General features: G+C 37.0%; 2 protein-coding genes across 3 annotated transcripts in view; both read right to left on the reverse strand.

Annotated features, from left to right (window-relative positions):
• LOC127169348 (dematin-like) overlaps positions 1–25,495 on the reverse strand; it is a 37,992-nt gene that overhangs the window by 11,566 nt on the left and 931 nt on the right. For both annotated transcript variants that reach the window (XM_051116648.1, XM_051116647.1), the window contains exons 2-5: positions 6,637–6,696; positions 2,688–2,735; positions 2,472–2,552; positions 2,068–2,196 (exon numbers count right to left, since the gene is read on the reverse strand). In XM_051116648.1, the coding sequence (XP_050972605.1) occupies positions 2,068–2,196; positions 2,472–2,552; positions 2,688–2,702 (225 nt within the window). In that variant the 5' untranslated portion in view covers positions 2,703–2,735; positions 6,637–6,696. The remainder of the gene's footprint in view (positions 1–2,067; positions 2,197–2,471; positions 2,553–2,687; positions 2,736–6,636; positions 6,697–25,495) is intronic.
• On the reverse strand, positions 2,742–5,987 carry LOC127169884 (probable inactive protein kinase DDB_G0270444). Its single transcript, XM_051117552.1, has 3 exons — positions 5,949–5,987; positions 3,540–4,007; positions 2,742–3,275 (listed from the first exon to the last, which is right to left on the reverse strand). The coding sequence occupies exons 1-2, from the start codon at positions 5,985–5,987 to the stop codon at positions 3,540–3,542; spliced, it is 507 nt and encodes a 168-aa protein (XP_050973509.1). The 3' UTR covers positions 2,742–3,275.

A 25,495-nucleotide genomic window follows, 5' to 3' on the forward strand; every position in this document is an offset into this window, starting at 1 on the left:
GTTTGGACAGGAATGTGTGTTGGAATTGTGTGTACACATATATCTTATAATGATAAAAAAACACATCTTGTCTTTTTTTTTTAAATCTCCATAAAATCAAACCAGGCTCAAATAACAAGCACTTTGGAGCCAGTCCGCAAAATGACGTCATATTTCAGTAGCCCCGCCCACCGTTTTTGACTGACAGGTGCGTATTACCATATCCTCAGCCATTTTGTCTTGTTTTACTACATTTTCCATAAGTCTATGCACAACTACAATTTGGTTTTACAAATGTTCGTAAGAGTTTATTTATATGTCTTTCATTGATAGTTCACTGATATTTTTCTATACCTGTAAATAAAGGAAAGTAATTACATTATGCAAGTTTTCATGGATTACTTGACGAATATAACAAAAACAGTAAGGTACAGAGTTTATCTTGTCCATTGACTATTTATACATTTACTGGATTTAACTGTGGACTGTTTTGTGTGTTTTTCCTTATGTATGCCCCTATTGGGTCTTTCCTGTTCCGTTTCAAATTATCACGTCACTGTTTAATCGATTACACCTGTCTCCCCCTGATTGGTCCTTGTATATAAGTTTGGTTGTTTTCACTGTTTGGTTGTCGGTTATTGTTAATGTCATGCTAGTCTGTTTAGGTCACTCCTGTTATTTCAAAGTCTGTTTGTGTCGTTGTACTTTGGATTCCCTGCTGTTCCTGTCCGTTCCTGCTCGTTGTGTGGATTGTCTATTAAATGTTCATTTGCTGGACCTCCTCGTCATACAGCTCATTCCCCGCACACCACCACGCTGTGACAGAATAACCGACCAACAAGCAAGATGTTCTGGGCTAAGGAATTCCTCTGGAATATTCAACAGGCGGATGGGCTACACCATGGCCGCCTGAACTGTGTGCTCGGCCGTGGCTTCCCGAACCCCCTGATCCTCCTTGGCCACATGGACTGTGTGCTCGGCCGTGGCTTCCCGAGCTCCCTGACCCGCCATGGCACTACAGACTGTATGCTCCGCCGTGGCTTCCTGAACTCCCTGATCCGCCATGGCACTACGGACTGTATGCTCCGCCATGGCTCCCTGAGCTCCCTGACCCGCCATGGCACCCGGGACTGTATGCTCCGCCATGGCTCCCTGATCCGCCCTGGAGGCGTACCTCCTCTCCCTCCTGTGTCTGCCCTGCACGAGCCTCCAGGGCGCCCACCCTCCCTCCCCAGTGTATTTGTTACGGCGCGAGTCGCGCCTTATGGGAGGGTTACGGCCTTACGGTTATTGTTAATGTCATGCTAGTCTGTTTAGGTCACTCCTGTTATTTCAAAGTCTGTTCGTGTCGTTTTACTTTGGATTCCCTGCTCTTCCTGTCCGTTCCTGCTCGTTGTGTGGATTGTCTATTAAATGTTCATTTGCTGGACCTCCTCGTCATACTCTTCATTCCCCGCACACCACCACGCTGTGACACTAACAGGCTACTGCAGTTATATTCTATTCATTGGCACTCACTAGGTGCATTTACATGGAGCATTGTAATTGGTTTAAAAGTCCAATCCAAATCAAAATGCTCCATATAAACACCTCAATCTGAATAAAAATGCTCAAACAAAATTAAGTTGTAATCAGATTGTGAGGGGTGGGAGAAAACCTTTCTATAAACTGACCACAATGAAAATTCTGCCATGTAAACACGTTAAATGGATTACTTCGCATCCACGTCAAGCAGGACAGGTCTTGCCAAAGTGGGGGGCATTCGAGGGCATCCTCTCCCATCCTTGCTAAATGTAATAGATTTTGAAAGCGAAAGTGAAACTGGTAAAACAGCGCGCATAAGAAAGCGACTGCACACTTTTGCAATCATCAGCAACTGCACGCAATCACAGATTGCATGCTTTGATTCGATTTAGCCCTGATTATCAGTGTTGAAAACATATTTTTGTGGAAACCGTGATTCATCTGAACCCATTTTGAACCAATTTAATGCATCCTTGCTGAACAAAAGCTATATCTTTAAAAAAAAAATCTTCCTGACCCCAATCCTTTGAACAGTATATATATACTGTATATACAGTGTATTACCTCCATTGGTGAATAGCTGAAGTGGGGCTCATACATCATCAGGTCAGGTCTCTCTATATCCAGAATGGCCTTGTCTTTAGGTATAGCTGCTAGATCCTTATACCCAATCACTTGATTGTCCATTTTGGTCTGTGATAAGCCAAAATATGAAAGAAATGGAGACAGTTATTGCCAATTTCAGAGACATAAACATACTACGATGAAGTAAAAAAGCATTACATTTGTTGTCAGGCACAGTACAATTTTGAGACATAATTATTATTACAGTTAGCTCTGGTCCTTTAATGTGATTGGACTGATTGGATTTGAAACGGTTTTAGTTGATGGAGTGATATTGTATTGCAGTCGTTATGTGTAATCTGATGCGGGAATCATATTCCAGCATGCACTGCTACTATACACACCACTATAGTGACCGCTGGGGATCCAGGAACACCTCCTCCACGCAGAGAACAAACGCTGCCCGGGGAGGTACGGGCCGATTGCTGTTCACAAACACAAACAGGTCAAAGGTTAAACCTTTTCATTTGTTTTATGATTATGTATTATCTTATTTTTTGTAAACAAATAAGAAATCTGCTTATAAACAAATATGATATGAAAAAATGGCTTTTATTTACCTTATGCATCATCATTTTGAATGAGAAAGAGCTCCCTTTATGGGGTCACTGTGAAAAAGAAGACATTGCAGATGAAAATGAGGCTTTATATGGATGTCAGATGGCTGGGTGATAATATAGTTACATTTTGTGATGAAATATGATATAATGCATTATCTGGATTAGTTGGATATAAAATATATCCAACTGATTAAAATATTTATCTCTATATATCCATAATATATAACTTCATATAGAGAACTGTGCGATAATAGCTTACATTTTGCAATGATATAAACATGCAGATAAAATCTGTGTGACCAGAAATGATTTACAGATGATTTTTTTAACTTCACCTTTAACAACTTCAAGTCAAAAGAAAGCAGCAGACTTCAGAAATTTGCTAATGCATGCACAGTACAAAAAGGTCAGCAGTGTATGGACCTTAATGGGGTCCTATTATGCTCTTTTTCAAAGTCTTGATTTTGTTTTGGGCATGTTCTCATGCTTGGTGGTTCGAAAAACGCATTATTTTTCACATAATTTACATTATTACAATACTTTGACTTTTTCTACAACTTCTACTTCGACTTTTTCTATGGCTTCTGCCTCTACGATTTTTTTTTTTTTACTTCTGCCTCTTTTTTTTTTTTTACTTCTGCCTCTTCGACTTTTTCTTCAAGTTCTACTTCGACTTTTTCTATGACTTCTGCTTCTACGACTTTTTCTTAGAGTTCTACTTCTTCGACTTTTCCTATTGCTTCTGCTTCGAAAAACGCATTATTTTTCACATAATTTACATTACAATACTTCGACTTTTTCTACAACTAATACTTCGACTTTTTCTATGGCTTCTACTTCTTCGACTTCTGCCTATTCGACTTTTTCTTTGACTTCTACTTCTTCGACTTTTTCTATGGCTTCTGCCTCTTCGACTTTTTCTTCGACTTTTTCTATGACTTCTGCCTCTTTGACTTTTTCTTCGACTTCTGCTTCTTCGACTTTTTCTATGGCTTCTGCCACTTCGACTTTTTCTTCAACTTCTACTTCGACCTTTTCGATGGCTTCTGCCTCTTCGACTTTTTCAATGACTTCTACCTCTTCGGCTTTTTCTTCAACTTCTCCTTTGACTTTTTCTATGACTTCTGCCTTTACGACTTTTTCTTCGACTTCTAGTTCTTCTAATGTTTCTGTGGCTTCTGCTTCTATGACTTTTTCTTCGAGTTCTACTTCTTCGACTTTTTCAATGGCTTCTGCCTCTTCTACTTTTTCTTCGACTTCTGCTTCTTTGACTTTTTCTATGACTTCTGCCTCTTCGAATTTTTCTCTGACGCGGCCACTCTAGTCAGTGCTTGTGTTTATACCCGCCGCGCTGTGGCTCGTTGAAGCAGCTCTCCGTGCTGCATCACTAAAGTTCGGCTAATCCCCCACCTCGACCCTACCAACCCGCCAACAAATCGAATTTCCGTAGCCGGGATTTATTTTAATGATATTCTAATGAGCCACGCTGTGACATCACAGCACCCGGTAAACAAACGCTGTAGTCCAAATGAGCCGCTCGTTGTAGTTCTTGAAAAGAGATTTTTTAAAAACGAAATATCTCCCTTTGGACTTTGAGATTTGTAACATTGTAGATCTTTTTAATGCCCAAAGATACACACCACACACTGACTAAAATTCAAAAAGTGAAAAAGCATAATAGCCCTTTAAAACCTCTGCAGTCAGTGGGCTATGAGCACAATGATGGTGTTTCTCTGGCCTTTTCTGATGGACTTCCATACAAAAGCTGCATTCCAGCATCCAGTGAGTCTTTGTATTCAACTGAAAAGGACACATTTCCCACTCCTTTGAAAAATAACCCTACAGCATGCTTGTACAACAAAACATGGCTAAAAATAAAGGAAGTGACTGGAAGGTTCATATCAGAAATACAGATAAATATGCTCAAAGTGTTCTTGTCAAGCCATCTTAATGTCTTCTATATGCTCCAGATATCTTAAAGTGTAATCTACTTTGTGTATGTTATACAAACACACATGTATGCATGCGTAAACCCACAAACAAACCCCTTGATCTGAACTGGTCTGAAGCCAGACGCTGTCAGGGCAATGGTTTTAAAGATGGACGAAGGTCTGAATGGATTTCTGCGGCTAATGTATTCGAGAGCTCAGGTATCAGTTGCATGGTGGTTTCAGGTTAGGCTTGTTCAAGATTTGACAATGAAAAAAAATGAATAGATAGTCAAAGAAACACTTATGCAGTGTCTCTGATTTACATGTTCCTTACTTTTAACTATCTTGTAACATAATTTTAATACATATTTAATAACTTTATGGCAACAACTGTCACTTGTATAAATCCTGAATCAAGCCTGTCTTAAAAAAATTAGTAAAATGCTGGTGGATAGATGGATGGAGAAAGAGAAGGATGGGGGAGGGAGACTGCAGTATTAGCGACTCCCTTCCCCATTTAACCAAGAAAGTACAGAACTAGCTGTCTTAAAATTAGTAAAATTCTGGTTAAAAACAGAGCTAAAAGAACTACAAAAACAGAGCTAAAAGTACAGAAAACTACAATTATAGTTTATATTTACAGCCTTTATTCTATTATCCCATTACTCAAAACACTATTTTTTGGTTGATTAAAATAAGCTAAAAACGGCACAAACTTCATTTCATTGTTTGCAATTGTTCACCATCAAAACCTTATTTCTTCTCTGAAACATAGGAAGATATTTTGATGGCTTAGTGTATATTTTTTGTCCAAATATTGAAAGTTAATGGGGTCTAAAATTGTGAAATATGTCATTTTCTGTTCCACAGAAGAAAGTACGTCACACAGCTTTTGGAATGAATCAATTATGGCAGAATTTTCATTTTTGGGGGAACTGTCCCTTTAAAGGAGAAGTCCACTTCCAGAACAACAAAAATAATTTACTCACCCCCTTGTTATCCAAGATGTTTTTGTCTTTCTGTCTTCAGTCATAAAGAAATTACGGTTTTTGAGGAAAACATTTCAGGTTTTTTCTTAATATAATGGACTTCAATTGTGCCCCTGATTTTGAACTTCCGAAACGATCTGTCATTTTTTTTCAAAAAATAAAAATTTGTATACTTTTTAAGCACAAAAGCTCATGTAGCACAGGCACTGGGATGTGCATTCTTGAATGATTCATTCATTTTGAACGGATCTTTAATGTGACTCCGGAAGAACGAGTCTCGGGGGAGTGATTCATTCAGTCGCGCATGTGCAACATCCTATTAGGTACTGGAATTAGTTCACCTGTTTCGAGTCTTCGGGTTTTCCGAGTAGTTCGTTCATCTTATGGGGTTGTCACGTGATGAATGAACGACTCAAACCCAAAAACTTGTCAGATAAGAGGTGAGGTGAGCTAATCATAGACTAAAGACCCAGGTAAACAATGAATTAATCTTTTCTGTTTCTTATAGCATTATAGTTTTGTCTTGTTTGTAGTGTGATCAACATTTGTGTAAGCAGTAGATGTGGTATGTACGTAGAAGTAACACGTAACATTTTAATTATATTTTGCTAAAATTAGCAAAATGAAAAAGATTTGTTCATTTTGCTGAATGAGACTCAAAGGTCAGAGTCGGTAAAATGATTCGAACTCCCCATCACTTCTACGAATCAAAAAGGCTCAAAAAGGTAGGGTATGGCGAAAAACTCACTTTGTTATTCTGGATGTGGACTTCTCCTTTAATCCATTTACATTCAGACTACATGAACAATTTTCATTGGCCAGAAGTAGACTGACACAGATTTTTTTTAATCTGCCATCATTTATTCATTTAATTTATAGACCATTAGGTTTTATCTGGATTTTTTGGGAAAGGTATCTAAAGCAAAAATAAGTAAATGGTTTAAATATAATGTAATGTAGGTGAAAATGTAAACAACTGAGTGAATGAGAAAGACACAAGAAGAGAAAGACAGAAGAGTGAACTCTTACCTCAGGCGGTGAGAAGCTTCATGACACACATTTACAGGGCCTCCTCGCCCCACACCATTCCTAAAACACCCAAATACAGGATATCATTACTCGCCACGATATGACAGTACAACATCAAGCAAAAACTGTTAAAGGAGAGTACCACTAGTGGTACACAGAGGAATCACTAAATTAAATATAAGTTAATGTTAAAACACAATGGGCTGGTTTCACAGACAGGGCTTAGATTAAGCCAGGATTAAACCATAGTTCAATTAGGACATTAAAGTTATTTGTATAAACATGCCTTATAAAAGACATTACTGGTGTGCATCTTGAGGCAAAACAAGGCTACTGACCCACAGTATTTCAGGATCAATCAGTGCAAGTTTCTTTTAGTTGAAACAGCTCAGAATTGTATTTTAGTCTTGGACTAGACTCAAGCCTTGTCTGTGAAACCGGGGGAATACATTTTAATTTAATCTTTATTTGAGTCAAGTTTTTATTTATTTATTTTTTTCATTTAAGTACAGTTTTAATTTGATCATTGTGTATGTGTATGTAAACTGCATTTTGGAAGTTCAAACTCAGGGGCACTATAGAAGTCCACTATATGGAGAACATTCCTGCAATTTTTTTCTCAAAAAAAACAATTTCTTTACGACTGAAGAAAGAAAGACATGAACATCTTGGATGACAAAGGGTTAGTAAATGATCTGTAAATTTGTGTTCTGGATGTGAACTTCTCCTTTAAGTGAACTGAATTCAGTGGTATCTGAATTCACCCAGAAATGAAAATTAGCAGGCCATCCAAAATGCCGGTGAGTTTGTTTCTTCATCAGAACAAATTCGGAAAATTTAGCATTGCATCACTTGCTCACCAATGGATGCTGTGCAGTGAATGGGTGCCGTCAGAATAAGAGTCCAAACCGCTGATAAAAACATCACAATAAGCCACAAGTAATCCACACAAGAAGTAAAAAGCTGCATGTTTTTAAAAAACAAATCCATCATAAAGGCATTTTTGTCACTTCAAGTCCATAATCCATCCTACAGTAAAAATGTCCATCCCCTGTTGTCCTCTCACAACAAAAACCACTAACATTTTTATCTAAAGCTGTTTATGAATGTTTTTGCTTGTAAACGATACTTGATCTGTGCATATTTCTCTCCTGGTTCAAACCTTTTTACTGTAGAAAGCAATATTATGGATAGAGGACTTGTATTTCAGCTGGAGGCAACAGTTTGAAGTTAAAAACATTTTAATGATAGATTATGATTTGTTACAACCTTTTCACAGCTTTTCACAAGACATTAATTGATAAACTGGACTGGTGTGGATTACTTGTGGGTTATTGTGATGTTTTTCTCAGCTGTTTGGACTCTCGTTCTGACGGCACCCATTCACTGCAAAGGATTCATTGGTGAACAAGTGATGTAATGCTACATTTCTCCAAATCTGTTCTGAGAAAGAAACAAACTCATCTACATCTTGGATGACCTGAGGGTGAGTACATTTTCATTTAAATAAACTGTTAATTTTAATTCAAAAATATAGTTGAAACACAACATTTTTAGCACGATAAAGCTACTTATTTTGATGCTCCATAAATAAGAGGCGAAGCAAACATGATATTCTTTGACAGCCAATAAATGTGAAGGATAATGATGCTGCTCTCTAAAGTGCTTTCTCTTCTGGCAGCGTCTCTTGGTTATTGATCCTTCTGAATTCACACAAGTCAGAATCACTCAATTATTCATGCCTCATGAACTTTGGCCTTGCACTAGAACAAGCATATCTCAAAAAGAAAAATATTTAGCTCCAGACAATTTGTTTTATGACATGTTTCATGTTTCCAAAATGAACGAGTAATCACGGTAAACAATCAGGACATCAATAGTGAGCGAAAATAATCATGAAAATGCTTTTTGTCATAATCAGGCAGCGTTAACTTACATCATTTGGTGAATTATCCCTTTACAGAACTATTTCTACTTTAGCTAACCATTGAAAATGACTGGTGTATTCTATTCAGGTTGATTCAGTCATTATATTCAACGTTCACTAATAAAACCAGGTAGGTGTTAGAGAGGAGAAGAATTCTGAAGAGTCATGTGAGTGTTTCATTACAGCACAAAGCAAACACACCACAGTCTCAGTGACGCTGCAGTTATCAGAGAACATCTTAGTCATCACACTCACCTTTAAAGAAGACTTATGTAAGAAAGCTAACGTGGTGCTTTTGTATTTTAGCTAACACAGTCTGGCATCTCACATTTCTGTAAAACCTCTGTGTCATCCAGCACAGATGGATGAACAGACCTATCGCAGCTTTTGTTCAAAGAGCAGCTATTCTCCCGGATTATTTATAGATTTGTCCCTGTGCTATCCTATCTAGTGGAAAATCAAGTCTGGTCTCTGGAGAGAAAACAGCAGACAACCTCTAAGATGGATGAGAGATGCTTTCCAAATCCAATGCCACTTCAGCTGTTCGTTTGACTCATGAAGAAAAAAAAACACTACATCTAGATCTACATTTGCAACTGAAAACTACTGCGTCCGACTATGAAAAAATATTTAGGAGCACCAGTGTGACTGACCAAATTAACATATTTGTGTTTGATGTGAGGGGAGCTTCAAAGGTTTCTATGTGTTTTTGCAACTTTGAGTAATGTATCACAGACGTATCTCACCAATCCTTTTGTTAATAAGAGAGAGTGTAAATAACAGATTCAGTGTGCAGTGTAGAGAGCTTTGTTAATTATATTGGAACTTTGTAAGATCACTGAGTGTCAGCTTTTAATGATTTTTAAGTTAGTTTGTAAATGAGATATTGAGTTTAAACAACATTTAAAGGGGTGCTATTATGCTTTTTTACTTTTTGAACTTTAGTCAGTGTGTGGTGTGTATCTTTGGGCATAAAAATGATCTACAAAGTTACAAATCTCAAAGAGATATTTCGTTTTTAAAAAATCTCTTTTCAAGAACTACAATGAACGGCTCCTTTGGACTACAGCGTTTGTTTCCCACATGCTATGATGTCACAACGCGGTCCATTGGAATATCATTACATAAATCTCGCCCACGGCGGGGAGGGGGGGGGGATTGTAGGGACGAGGTGGGGAATTAGCCAAACTTTAGCAATGCAGCGCGCAGAACCGCTTCAACGAGCCGCAGCGTGGCGGGTATAAACACAAGCATTGACTAGAGTGGCCGCTTCAGAGCCGTAACATGCCGCAGACGTGTGCAGTTCGCAGTATAGATTAACTTATAATGCAAGTGTTTTTTAAAATGCATAAACTTGCACTAGAATAGGCTAGGATAATCAGTGATGATGTTCTTTGATAATGTTAATGGCTGCTTTTAGCCTTATGCTGGAGCTGGTTTCGGGCAATGAAACTAAGTATGTAAATAATTAAATACATTAGCACAATAATATCATGTATTGGTCATCTCGCAGGCTGATGATAGGACCCAACACTACTGTAGCGTATTATTTACTGACCCTCCATGCATCCTAGGTGTATATGACTTCCTTCTTTCAGACGAATACAATCGGAGTCTAATAAAGTCTAATAAAGTGCATCCATCCATAATAAAATGTGCCCCACACGGCTCCCGGGGGTCTCCTGTAGCGAATCGATGCGTTTTTGTAAGAAATATATCCATATTTAAAATGTAAGATTCACTATTTATCTAACTTGCATTAACTTGACAGGGGGGTGTGGCAGTACTAAAACACTGTCTAAGCTGTTCGCCAATCTCAACGCAGTGGGACAGCTTTTCATTATTAGCTGTTATTTACTGTATGAAAAAGTTGATTTTTACATTTTATACATACAGACGAATACAATCAGAGTTATATTAAAATGTCCTGGCTCTTCCAAGCTTTATAATGTAGGTGAATGGTTGTCGAGATTATAAAGTCAAATAAAGAGCCATGTGGAATAGTTTTTATGATGGATGGATGCAGTTTATTGGACTTCAAAATTTCAACACCCATTCACTGCCATTATAAAGCTTGGAAGAGCCATGACATTTTTAATATAACTCCAACTGTATTTGTCTGAAAGAAGAAAGTCATATACACCTAGAAAGGCTTGATGGTGATACTGATAAATGGTACAAAATATGGTACTGTACTAAAACAGGACAATGTAGGGTCATTGGAGTTCAGAGGCCGTTGCATAGATGAATCATGAGCAAGTGCTTATCTTCATGTTCACATGGTGATATGTCTGCGACAGCAACGTACAAGTCACCCAAAAACAGATGAATACTGTTCAAACACACGCAGCTCAGTGTGTGTCCTGTACCCGTCCTCATCTGCGTCCTCTTTGCATCAATTGCAGTGCAAGAGAGGAGGAAGAACACGAGAATCCTAAAAATATCCTGCTGCATCTCCCACATTAAGCCAGTCAGACCTCTCGCCCTCTTCCTATTCCTACTGCATTATGTAACATCAGATCTGTTGCTATGGCAAACGAGACTTCGCAGTCCACACATCTGAACAAGCCCAATCTAGTCACTCTTTGCAGAGACGCATGCTTTTATTGGCTTTTTTGACACTATATTGAGAGGAGAAAAAGAATGAGGGGAAAAGAGTGTTTGCATTCATAAAATGTTTGTTTTCATATAATTTTATTGAAAGGTAACTTTCTCCACCTCAGAAATGACTTCTCTGGTGATGCCTCTGCCTAGGCCAAACAGGTGGGGGAAAATTAGCAATAATATCATAGACCACTTTTCAAAGTTCAATCAAATCCTGATGGGTGAAATCAAGTCCCACCCCAATTATTTCCCATTTGTAAATTCAGTCTTTTATGCTTCATGCTGTCTTGAATAGCAATTTTGCAGTCATTAACACAGGAGCAGACGGTAATGTGGATGAGGACGGAAGATTTCGTGCAGTTAGCAGGGGGTGAAAGCTGGTTGGTTTGTAAGCTGCTTTGATCCTGGTATGACACAGATTCAAAGTCAAATTGAACTCAGTCAGAGGACATATTGCGTTTTGGACAATTATTCAACCACAATTGTTTCATGCCAAACACTGATAAAACATTTTAGAAGAGTCAGAGTAAACAGCCAAATTTCCCAGGCAGAATACATCCCAAAACAATGTTGGATGATACATATTTGTGGACTTTAATAAAACATTTTAATAGCATTTGTTCCTGTTTTCTGACAATGACTTGGTTGAGTTTTTCACACTGGTCTATTATTGTAATATCAACTAGTGTTCAAAAGTTTGGAGTCGTTAAAGGATTAGTTCTCTTCCAAAATAAAATTTACAGATAATTTACTCACCCCTTTGTCATTCAAGATGTTCGTGTCTTTCTTTCTTCAGCTGAAAAGAAATTATGTTTCTTGAGGAAAAAATTTCAGGAATTATTTCCATATAGTGGGGTTCAATGGTGCCCCCAAGTTTGAACTTCCAAAATGCAGTTTAAATGCAGCTTCAAATGGCTCTAAATGATCCCAGTCGAGGAAGAAGGGTCTTATCTAGTGAAACAATCGGTCATTTTCTAAACAAATTGAGAGTTGATATACTTTTTAACCTCAAACGCTCGTCTTGTCTAAGTCTGTGTAAACTCCAGTTCAATATGGTCAGTATAGTTAGGGTATGTTGAAAAACTCCCATCTCGTTTTCTTCCCCAACTTCAAAATCGTCCTACATCACTTGAGAAGTACCGACCCAGTGTTTACATGCAAAGAACATCAAACGCCCTTTACAACAAAAGGTAAAACAGCATTGTAGGCTGATTTTGATGTTGAAGAAGAAAACGAGACTGGAGTTTTTCGATATACCCTAACTGTATTGACCTGGATTACACAGACTACACATGCACAGACGAGACAAGACGAGCATTTGAGGTTTAAAAGTATATAAATTGTCAATTTGTTATCGTTTGGCTAGATAAGACCCTTCTTCCTCGGCTGGGATTGTTTAGAGCCATTTGAATCTTCATTTAAACTGCATTTTGGAAGTTCAAACTTGGGGGCACCATTGAAGTCCATTATATGGAGAAACATTCTGGAATGTTTTCCTCAAGAAACATAATTTCTTATCAACTGAAGAAAGAAAGACATGAACATCTTGGGGGTGAGTACATTATCTGTAAATTCTTGTTCTGGAAGTGAACTACTCCTAATGTCTTTTAAAAGTTTTTAAAAAATTGTACTGACCCTAAATTTTGTGTCACCGTTTATGTACATGTCAATAAAACAATTTCTTCCTGTCTAAGTGGCAGTTCTTGCCCATTGATGCTCATTCAGAAGTTGTTGTATATTCATACTAAACATATTTTTTGCAAGTTGCAAAGGTTTTTCACAGCTATGGTTCTGGAAGTACACTGTATGGAAAAGTTTTTGGGATGCCTGATCATTACACCAACAGGTGTTTGGTGTTAGCACCAAATAAAATTTAGGAGCACTCAAGGAATATTAAGGAGCACCACAACTGCCAATTGAGAGGAACGGCCAGCAACATCCTGATGATTAATAGCTTCACCAGTCGAACCTGATCCTGAATTCTTTGCCACACACTTCTTTTTAGTAATGCACTGATCTTGACTCTTTATGGCCGATTCTGATTACAGATGCTTTACAAACAAATGGGCTGATTCTGAAAGTCTTTTTTATAATTATTTATTGCCTTAAGAAAGGGACATGAAAGTATGAAAATATGAGTAGATGAACAAGATGTTTATTTTCTCTATTACAGGTCAAACTCTCTGTAGCCATTTAAATTAGAGGCAACCACAGCATTTTTAAACTTAATCCACACAAAGATGCTGCATGCATGAGCCGTTTCTGATTTAAATTAGATTATAATTTCAATATCTGAAGCAAAAACAGAATGGCCTGACAGACTTTGGCTTTGTGAAATTGTGCTACATAAAACACCTGAACCAAACCACACATGAAAGATAACTTACTCCAGCAATCAGGCGCTGTTTGTCTGGCCGGAACAGAGATTGGTGAAAGAAAATGTTTGGAGCGAAAACCGGCTGGTTCCGAGTTCCAACGGAGCGTAGTGAGTGATTGACGGCTAATATCTAAAATCTGCATTAAAGCTAAGAATGTAAAGATGACGTGTAATTGGTTATGTTATGTAAGCTAACGATGACTAGAACAGCTCACTGTATCAGCTCACAGCAGTCATATACTGTGCAGTACTCAGCAAAAGTTTTGTAAAGAAATGAAAACAAGTCACACCACAACAATTACACGCACTCGCACAAATGCTTCCAAATATATTTTGAGGTCGCGCAGATTAAATTCCAGGAGCATATGCGACCAAAACAGTCGCAATTTCGAGCCCTGGTGAGCGTGCGTTGAAGACTGACACAACAGAGAAAAAAAATTGTTGAATAAAGCTGTTATTTTTGTTTCTTTGCACACAAAAAGTATTCTCGTAGCTTCATAACATTACGGTTGAAGCACTGATGTCAAATGGACTATTTTATCGATATTCTGCATTGCTGTCTATGCAGGGTCAGAAAACTCTTGCATTTCATCAGAAATATCTTAATTTGTGTTCTAAAAATGAACAACAATCTTACAGGTTTGGAACGACATGAGTATATCATGAGGGTGAGTATTTAATGACAGAACTGACATTTTTGGGTGAACTATCCCTTTTTCCCTTCACTGGAAGTAAGTGATCTAGTCCAACCCCATCACTGTGGTTGCCATTGTGGGATTGCCAAACAGAGAAGCATGATTCGCTCCACAGAACAGGATTCCACTACTCCAGAATCCAGTGGTGGTGTGTTTTACACACTCCATCTGACACTTGCCATTTTACTTAGTGATCTTATGCTTGCTACTCAGTCATGGAAACCCATTCCATGAAGCTCCCACCACACTGTTCTTGTGCTGACATAAATGCCAGTGGAAGTCTGGATATCCTCAGCTATAAAATCAACAGAGCATTTGCTTTTACGCTCCATGTGCCTCAGCACTCAGTAACCCTGCTCTGGCGACTGGTGACCTGGTCTTCTTGCTGCTTTTCCTAAATGCTCCACTTTCCAATAATATCATTTACAGTACAGTTGACTGTATATCTAGGGATGAAATTTCAGGTACTGGCTAACTCTAAATGTGGCATCCTATCACAGTACCATGCTTGAATTCACTGGTCTCTTCTGAACAACTATTTTTTTTCCACAAATGTTTGCACATGCAGCCTGCATGACTAAAAGCTTGATTTCATACACTTGTAGTAATGGCTTTGCAACATGAACTGCCAAAAGAGAAAATGAATTAGAAAATACCCTGTATGGATGAAAGAACACACCTCTTAATTACTAAATTCAAAATAATTAAGAGGTGTGTCCTAATACTTAATTCATATAGTGTATTTTCCCCATTAATTTTCTCCTATTACATTTCAAAATAGTGCCATTGAAGTGAAGAGGAATGTTAACAGGCTCTTTCTAGGAATATTAGACATCAGTGGACTAGAATTTAGGTCAATATTTAAGACTACAGTCTTTCTGACAAGGCTTGCGCCCCAAACTACACTAAACACAAGCATAGGGAACCCTTATTCATGAGGTGATGGGCAAAGACTTCATATATAGCAAGACTGTGCACTCCTATTGCTTATAAATGTGAGAACGTGCAACGCCCAATATGGTGAATGCGCTCCAAGTGCTAAACGAAAGAGCCAAGTGTTGATTAGTAAAGTCATCGCGTCACTGTAGCTGCAGTTGACACTCCAGTTCCTATAAAAACAGGCATTGTCTGTAAACTTGCGTTCGTGACTGCGCATGTGCATTGGCTGGTCTAGTATGATAAAAAAACGATCTTTTCTTTTACAGTATTTAAACATAAGAAACGCATTTTATGAGCCTGTTGCTGTCATATTTCATTGGTGTTTTCAAATATGAAATTTAATAGTGACCTTACTGAACAGTTTTAGATAATTTGATGTTTCCCCAGTCAAAGAGATAGAAGCTTCACTTGAATGCCCGAGAGGCGTTTCAAAGGTGGCCACCGAGTGAAATGACTTGTCTTAAAGGGACTTTAGTGATGGGCTTTATGTCATATGTGAGAAAGAAGAGGGGTCCAGACATGTAAAGATCCTCAAGGGAAATCAGACACATATACAGTACATGCACATGGATGCACAAATACATTCATATAATCAATAGCATAGTAATAATTACTGTCACTGAAAAAACATTGAAGCCTATGCCTCTGTTAGCAGACAGAACTTTACAACTAAATTTCCTGAAGAAAAGATGGCTGCCTGTCCAAAACTACCACGTTGAAAGTGCTGTTGCTAATGTCCTGTTTTTACATTAACTGTACCTTTGTATCATCTAATGGTCATTTAAAATGAACCTTTTATAAACATTAATAATTTAATTACAATCAAGGTCAAAAGTTTACATACACCTTGCAGAATCTGCAAAATGTCAATTATTTTACCAAAATAAGAGGGATCAGACAAAATACATGTTATGTGGTTGGTTCATAAGTCCCTTGTTTGTCCTGAACAGTTAAACTGGCTGCTGTTCTTCAGAAAAAATATTTGTGTATTTGAACCCTTTCCAACAATGACTGTATGATTTTGAGATCCATCTTTTCACACTGAGGACAACTGAGGGACTCATATGCAACTATTACAGAAGGTTCAAACGTTCACTGATGCTCCAGAAGGAAAAACAATGCATTAAGAGCCAGGGGTGAAAACCTTTGGAATTTAAAGATCAGGGTAAATTTCACTTATTTTGTCTTCTGGGAAACATGTAAGTATTGTGTAAGTCCCTCAGTTGTCCTGTTATTTTGATAAAATAATTAACATTTTGCAGATTCTGCAAGGTGTATGTAAACTTCTGACCTCAACTACACTACTAAAAATGTAATTATTAATGTTGACGCATGTAATCTTCAGCATTTAGTAAATCTCAAAATTAATATAAATTTTTCATACTGTTAATTATAATGTTGTGATGCTTAAATTCATTGCTGCTTTAGTATTTTATTTTGAATTTATTTAGACAAAATAGTACAGAATTTTAATATTAACCATTCTAGTTGGACATAAACTAATTTAAAATAATTAGTTGCTAATTTCATCATCTAATGGTCATTTAAAATCAACCTTTAGTAACACTAATAAAATACTAAAAATGTAATTATTAACACTGATAACTAATCTTCAGCATTTGGCAAATCTCATATCCATTTTTCAATTTTGGCAAATTAATATCTATTTTTTTATACTGTACATTATAATGTTGCAATGCTCAGATTCAGTCCTGCACTAATTTCTGACAAAATAGTACAGAATTTCAATATCAACCACTTATAAATTATTGGCCATCATTTTTTTTTTTTTTTTTTTAATTGTGTAATCTAATTTCCCTTTTTAATAACACAATTATTAATTAAATAATTTAATTATTACTACAAATGGAATTACTAACATGATTAACTAATTCATAAACTTATGATGCTTAATTGTTTTAGGCAAAATAAAGAATTTTAATATCAACCATTTATCTTTTAATGGCCATCAAATAATTAAAAATCATTACTGATATCAACAGAATTTTAAATTCATGCATCCTTTCACAAACATGCTTATTATTATGGTTTGTTGTTATAAAATGTCTGTACAGATTTATAAAGTATGTATTTAATTTGATAGAGGGATACAACAATAAGCAATGCTCTTGTTGCAGTAGATGACCAGGCTTTGAATGCCATCATAACAATTAATGTTATTGCAGACAGCAGGCTGGTGCATGTGTGTGGGCCTGGTTTTGTGAAGCGCAAGCCATCTCTCTCTTTCACACACACATAATGTGAGGGATTAAGTGTTTTGAGCCCAGCCATTGTGCTGTTGCCCATGGGCGGCACACTGCATAGATTTATTAGATGACGCCTGGCTGTTTGTTCGTGAGCATGTTGTTATTGTGTGAAAACCTATTTAGATATTATATTCAATTCAAGTACAGCTGCTTTAAGTGTGCTGTCAGCAATGTTGGTATGTGGGTGTTTTTTTTTCCTGGCGAATTTTTATGAGACAAAACTGAAACATGAGTGCAGATTTGAAAGCTAATGGCCCCACTGATGGATGTTTATGGAAGCATCCATTTTGGCTTTATTGTGTTAGGATGCTGTACTGGCAGCAGGACGGGGCATAAAACACTGAAACACATTACAGACCTCTGGCCAACAGCACTACGGGATACCAAGGATATAAATATTGTACAAAAAGAGCCTTATTTAAGAGCATATCTGTGGTTAAGATGGTTTATATATGCTGTATACAGTCCTGCATGTGCAACTACAATTTTCTTCAGGGCCATTTAAACGGAATGTGCTGAAAAACAAATGTTAGTCAATGGAATGGGGAAAAAATGCAGAGGAGCAATTTTTAAAAGTTTTAACAAGTTTTAAAAACGGTTTTAACTTGAGCATTGCATTTTGAGAACAGATATCATGTGCGCAAGACATGAGGAAAAGTGTCAAAAAAATCTGACGAGCGCATGTTTACAAAGAAATAGAAAAGTGGTGCAGTGGAATATGTTGTATTTTTAGATATTTACACAGAAAAAAAACTGCAAACAATGTCTGTGGAATGTCACAGGATCTTTTTCACTAATCCCAAAAACAGTGTTATGAGTGTGTGATTTTAGATTGAAGTTCATGATTTACACACAACAGAGTAACTAATATTTTAAATAATTTTAAACAAAGCTATAGCAGAACTGCTGAAAAACACAAAAGTGGTGTATTGCTCCTAAATAAATCAGCGTTTTTAAAGGGGTAATCAGATGCCCATTTTCCACAAGTTGATATGATTCTTTAGGGTCTTAATGAAAAGTCTATAATATATTTGGTTAAAAATTCTCAATGGTTGTGTAAAACAACACCCTTTTTACCTTGTCAAAATCAGCTCTGCAAAATTCATCCCGTTCTGGTCGAGGCTGCTTTAAATGTTATTGAGCTCTGCTCGCCCCGCCCCTCTCTTCTCTCTGTGGAGTGACGAGCCTGTTTACTTTAGCCGCATTTAGCCATGTTTAGCCGCTAAACTTGCCAACTAGAACATTTTTAGGAAAAAAACCCCCTTATACTCACTTCTGCTGTAAGAAACTGGATCATGAATAATCATGAAAAATCATACATATTTCACAAGGTGCCAAATTTGTAAGAATATTACAAAAGGCCGCACCTCTAGACCGCGGGCTCTAGACTCATTCTTCCCACTGGTCGCTCTTTTGCGACTAACTTTCTACAGTAGGCTACAATGACAAACTAGCTTACATAATGTTTATTAACAAAAACGAATAAGACAAGACATGGCATAGCCTACACCACGTGCTGTATTATATACAGTGGTGCACATACTTTTTTTAGCCTGGTTCTCATAAGACACCTGAAGATTTGGTTTGGTCCTCACACTAAACACTGTGTGACTCATTAAATGTAACTCTTAAAAAATAAATTAATAATAGTGATAATAATATTATTGGACTTTATTTATTTAGTTTTTTTTTATAAAATTATAAACAAAATAAAGTGTGGTATTACTATAATACTATTATATTTTAAAATAAAAAGGAGCATTGAATAAAAATACAATTGTTTTATAGTAAACTTAAAAATAAAATGATAATACCTTTTTTATATGAATTTTCATCATTTTCAAACCTAAAATTAGTAAGCTTTTATTTTGGCGTGCTGCTGGCAAGTAAGTATATGCACTGACAGCAGTGTTGCCGAATTGGGCTACTTTTACACAGTTGCCGCAGGTAGATTTTTATGTCCGCGGGATGAAGTGACCCCAATAACGTCATATTTAACCCCTGAAATGCGAATTTATCTAAAATGGTAATTGTACATTAACAGCTGTCAACCATGTCGGTATGCAAACTTATTTACAGAGCACTTTTCTTATTTTGGTTGCACATAAGTGGTCCGCATGTGCAAATAAATTTAATAAATTACAGCAAATGTAGCAAACACTAAGGTATCAAACAAATAAAATTAAATGAAGACAAGCCTCCATAGTGTAACGTGAGGTGAACAGCAAAGATAACAAGCTTTTCAAAATGAAAACAAAAAGAAAAGTAGGCTAAAGCTAAGCTGGTTGTCGGTGACAGTGCTTACATGTGTTTTTTTCCACATGAAAACCAACATGTTCACCTCTGTCACTCAATCTGTCATTACTTTATTTTAGCTTGAAAATCCACCGTCCGTATTTTTTGCAGCATGCACCTTCACACTCGTGCTGATGTGGCACGTATAAACCAGGCTCTACACCCAAAGCACTCGCACTAGTTGAATAACTAGTTGTATACGATAACTTTCTGTAAGTTATACAATAAATCCTGCTTTCACGTGAGGTTTCATAACGTTGTTGTCTGTCATAGTCAGTCCATCCTCCAAAACAGATCCTTGTGTCTCATCTCATTTCTCAGAGAGAAACATACTTATCTCAGTCCAGCAAAAACATATGACCAGCAAGCTGCTGTGAGAGATAAGTGAGGGTACAGTGTGACCTGCTCTCTCACTCTCACACACAGACACACGTGTGTGTGTGTGTGTGTGTCTGTGTGTGTGGAGGCAGGAGGCACGCTAGTCAGCTTCACAGAACGAAATGAACAAATGCCACATATGTTTACCTTGATCTTAATGTCATATGAAAACTCATGACCTTTTGCTTGGCTATTACTTTAATATCACAGTCATGCTGGACCACTGATCTACAAATCCTCTGTAAACATAGCATGTGGTGTTCACAGGCACTGAGGCGTAGCTTTAATTTTTCTGAGGCTCTCTTGTGACCTTTGACCTGTATGGCATACATATTTTCAAGTCCAGTTCCTTCTATTAACAAACCATTAAAACCATGAATTTTGCATTTTAATTTTAAGTTTAGGTATTGAGTAGGATTAGGGATGTACAATATGGTTATGCATAATATGCTCTTTATAAGTACTAACAAACAGCCAATCTGTTTATAATAGGCGTGCTAATAAGCAACTAGTTAAAGGAGACATTCACTTCCATAACAAAAATTTACAGATAATTTACTCACCCCATTGCCATCCAAGATGTTCATGTCTTTCTTCAGTCATGAAGAAATTATGTTTTTTGAGGAAAACATTTAGGATTTCTCTCCTTATAGTGGACCTCTATGGTGCCTGTGAGTTTGAACTTCTAAAATGGAGTGTAAATACAGCTTTAAAGGGCTCTAAACGATCGCAGCTGACAAAGAAAGGTCTTATCTAGCAAAACGATCCGTTATTTTCTAAAAATTACAATTTCTATACTTTTAACCTCAAATGCTTGTCTTGTCTAGCTCTACGATGTGCATGTGTACTCAAGACAGGGTATGTCGAAAAAATTTCATTTCATTTTCTCCTCCAACTTCAAAATTGTCCTATGTCGCTGTTTTACCTTTTTTTGTAAAGGGCATTTGATCTTCTTTGCATGTTCACTTTGTAAACACTGGGTTGGTACTTCTGCAGTGATGTAGGATGATTTTGAAGTTGGAGGAGAAAATGAGACAGGAGTTTTTCGACCTACCCTAACTGTTTTGTACCAGAATTCAGAGTTCACGCGGAGCTAGACAAGATGAGCATTGAGGTTAAAAAGGTTACGAATTGTACAAAATAAACAATTGTTTTGCTAGATAAGACCCTCGGCTGGGAACATTTAGAGCCATTTGAAGCTGTTTTTAAACTGCATTTTGAAAGTTCAAAGTAACGGGTACCATAGAAGTCCACTATATGGAGTGAAATCCTCCTTCTTTACGACTGAAGGAAGAAAGACATGTACATGAGTACATCATCAGTAAATTTCTGTTCTGGAAGTGAACTACTCCTTTAAAGGGGTCATCGGATGCCCATTTTCCACAAGTTGATATGATTCTTTAGGGTCTTAATGAAAAGTCTATAATATACTTTGGTTAAAAATTCTCAATGGTAGTTTAATACAACACCCTTTTTACCTTGCCAAAATCAGCTCTGCAAAAATGATCTCATTCTGAGGGACTGTTCCTTTAAATGCAAATGAGCTCTGCTCGCCCCGCCCCTCTCTTCTCTCTGCTGCTCTGAGAGATTGTTTACTTTAGCCGCATTTAGCCGCAAAACTTGCTAACTAGCATGTTATTAGGAAAGGTGATTGCAGAGATTCATAAAAACCCTTATACTCACTTCTGCTGTAGGTGAAGCTGGATCACGAATGATTTGTGCAAACATAGACACATTTATATAGATCGGGAGGCACATTCTCTTCACAAATAAACGTAATCCACTGCATCTTCAGCGGCTCAGATGTCGGGAATAAATGACGACCACTATGTTCATTATAACATCCAGCAACACAACACCTCAATTGCTCAATCTGAGATATTCTTGTCTAACTTACATCCCTGCTACCGCATCTAAACAATGGAGGTTGAACTGTGACAGCTGGTCTGAGGTAAGACGCTCATGTCAATCAACTATCGTGGGAGTGGCCTCTGTGGGTGTGACGCAACAATGACAGGCATCTGAGAATGGCTCTATTTGAAAAAGGGGATATTATTTTTACAGATTCATTAAAAACCACTGCACGGATTTTTATCATTATAGGGTAGATTTGTACATACACTGCCAACACACATTAATGTTCAAACAACATGAAAGTGAACTCTGCATCCGATGACCCCTTTAACAGTGAGAATTGGTCCTAATACTAAATTGTTACTGTATTTTCTTGTATAGTACCACAACAGTACCACAAAGTAAAGTCATGCAGTTTTTTAGTGCTAAAAAAAATAAAATCTTGACTTACATAAAATCACTCTTTTGCTTTGGTCTGTTTTTTCTTCCTCTGAAATATTGCAGGGCTCACTTTTCTTGACAGACTCTTTCCCATCCCATCTCCTATCCCCAAACTCAGGCGTTTGCCATTCCTCGTTTACATTCAACAAGCAGAAACAATCTTCCACCTCTTCAGAGATCAATCTCAGCCCACTACACCAAGATAAAGATTGACACTCCTTATAAACGCTCAATCACAGCCAACAATCTAGTCGATACAAGTTCAAATCATTTCTTGAAAAGCTCATCATCAGTAAATACAGTAACTGAACACTTAAAACTGATATGAATGGAATAATCAACTATGCAATACTTTGCCTTCCCATATATCCATCAACACACCCTGTTCCCCCTTCTCCACCTCTCCGATTCCTATCCATTCATCCCTGCAGGGTTGATCAGATTGCAAAGGGGTCGGTCACATTTTAATTAAAAATCCTATAGAAGGGTCCTATGTAATCCCTCCATGGTTAAGAAGCTTGAAGCGTGAGTACAAAAGACTCAAACATAAATCTTTGCTTTATTCTATCCTAAGGCTGTAATCAAATCCATCCGGTGAATGAACTTGTCAAGCAGGCTCATGCTCTTCAAACAAATCTTAGACTTCATCCAAACACTGTTTTCACTAAACACACATCCATGCAACATCCCGATCCCAGATCACGGAGGTTATGTTTATGCATAAGAATAATCCTACTGTCATGACAACCTGTTGAAATGCATCAGTGGTCCTTGTTTTAATGAGAGATGACAAAAACATGTCCCTGCAGAGTGTAAATGTGTTGCTTAATATAAAATTGCATATGCACTCCAATCACTGACACAATAATAAGTATTTTTATATAAAATCAGCCTGTTTTTAACACCTAGCGAATCAGCCTTATAGTACGTACAAGGGCTTATTGTCTGTGATTGATTGTGGGTTTCAGAGACGTCTTTAATAAGCAGTAAGACGCTGGCTGATGAGTCATCACAGCAGATGGCTGCTTTTGAGCAAGCAGATGGCCTGCTACATGTGGTCAATTGATCCACAGATCTCAATTATATTGGCCACATTCCTTCATTCTCTCTAAGGTACTGGATATGGATGTCAGGTGCATTACATAATCTGGGCCTGCTTAGAGAAGCAGCACGAAACGTGGGTGTTTGATATGAAGTAATAATACATATTTGACTGAATTGCTCAAACAGATGTCTGCTTATGAGCTCAGGCAGACTTTGAGTAGTTGCTGGTATTAACGACCACCGGTTAATTGGATTCAGAAATGTATTGCACATCAGCTACTGATAATTAGGATCTCTCATGAGCAGGGGATTGATGGTCTTAGTAATTAACACGCTGTACATTCCTCTGAGATTTCAGGTGAAATGTTTAAGCTACAACTTAGAATATATGATACAGCCTGCAGGATCTGCCTCAAAGTGGTGTTACATAGTATGACGCAGAAAAAAAAACAAACGGTATATAAAAATATTCACTATTTTTAAAGAGCAGGATGTAAAATGGTTGAGAATATTCCATTTATATTTAGGAGAAAAGCTTTTTCTCAGCTCCCATCAGCGTCACACATCTATGGCAATCCATTTTTACAATTTATTGCTTTAAGTTAACTATTACTTTAATGTCACTACTAGTGATTATTTTTTTAATTACTAGTAAGAAATCAAAGAGTGATTTATATTTTACTATATATACTCAAGTCACTGTTGGATTTTTTAGTAATTTAAAAAATTATCACTTCCAGGTGCCACCTGGAATTGATTTAAAGGGACATTTTTTTACATTTGTGAGGGGGCAATTTTTATTATCACCTTATTATTATAAAAACCATACAATGTTGACTTTAATGTCAAATACTTTAATTTACCCAGTTACTTTAATTAATATTTTAAACTATTGTCAATAACAATAGACTCTTTAAAATTGTATCTAAATTATACATGTAAAAAACAGGAGCTCATAGGGCTGCAATATTATGGCAAAAATTATTATTGTAGATTCATGCTCTTTATATTGTAATGATGATTATTAATTATGATTAATGATGATTATTGCCAAACATTGTTAGGATATTATTTCCTAAATGTTCTACTGTAAATATATAAAGACTTCATTTTTAATTAGTAATATGCATTGCTAAGAACTTTTCATTTGGAAAATTTTTATAGCTGATTTTCTCAATATTTTGATTTTTTTTGCACCCCTAGATTCCATATTTTCTCAGCCAAATATTGTCCTACTATTATACATCAATGAAAAGCTTATTTATTTAGCTTTCAGATGATGTATAAATCTCAATTTCAAAAAACTGACCCTTATCACTGGTTTTGTGGTCCAAGGCCACATGTGTCGGTCCATTACGTCAGCCAAGTCTAGCACAAGTTATGCAAAAACTCCGTTATAATTGCTGAAGCTACGAAATTAAGTAATCTTTTATTTACATCATATTTGCACTGTGTTGTTTATGATGACGGAATTTGCAAGCGTGCATACTCATCAACAGCTCCAGCATTTTCAGTGCTGATGAATCTAATCTGATTGGCCAAAGCATTTGTATGTTCAACAGAAATGCATTTGATTGGTCATAAGGCTCAACGCTGCACAGAACAGTGTGTAAAAGCAATCTGATGCAGTGTGAGCAAATCGAAATGTAATTCCGTGAATTGACACTTTTCGTTCATTGTCACATTTCATTGTAATCGTGACAGCCGTAATAGATTGTTTAATTGTGCAAGGGCATTTTTTTGCTCCTTTGTCTTGCCACAAGCCCTTGTTAATTTCCAGCCCTGTGGTTTTACATCAGATACATATTTGATATCTGGACATCTAACCTGTGTCTAAACACACAAATCTGATTCTTTTGGACTGTACTCATCGGTTGGACTGGAAAAAACATTTTCAGTACTATATACTGCCAAAAGTTATAACAAATCAAGGAGAAGAGTGCGCAAAACTGAGGAACAAAAGGCGTTTGTGGTTAGGCAAACTGAACTAGGATTTCCAGGGCAAGAATCTTGACAACATTCATGTTTGTTCTTATCA

Source organism: Labeo rohita, chromosome 8 (genome assembly GCF_022985175.1).
Source record: "Labeo rohita strain BAU-BD-2019 chromosome 8, IGBB_LRoh.1.0, whole genome shotgun sequence".
NCBI classification, from domain to species: Eukaryota; Metazoa; Chordata; class Actinopteri; order Cypriniformes; family Cyprinidae; genus Labeo; species Labeo rohita.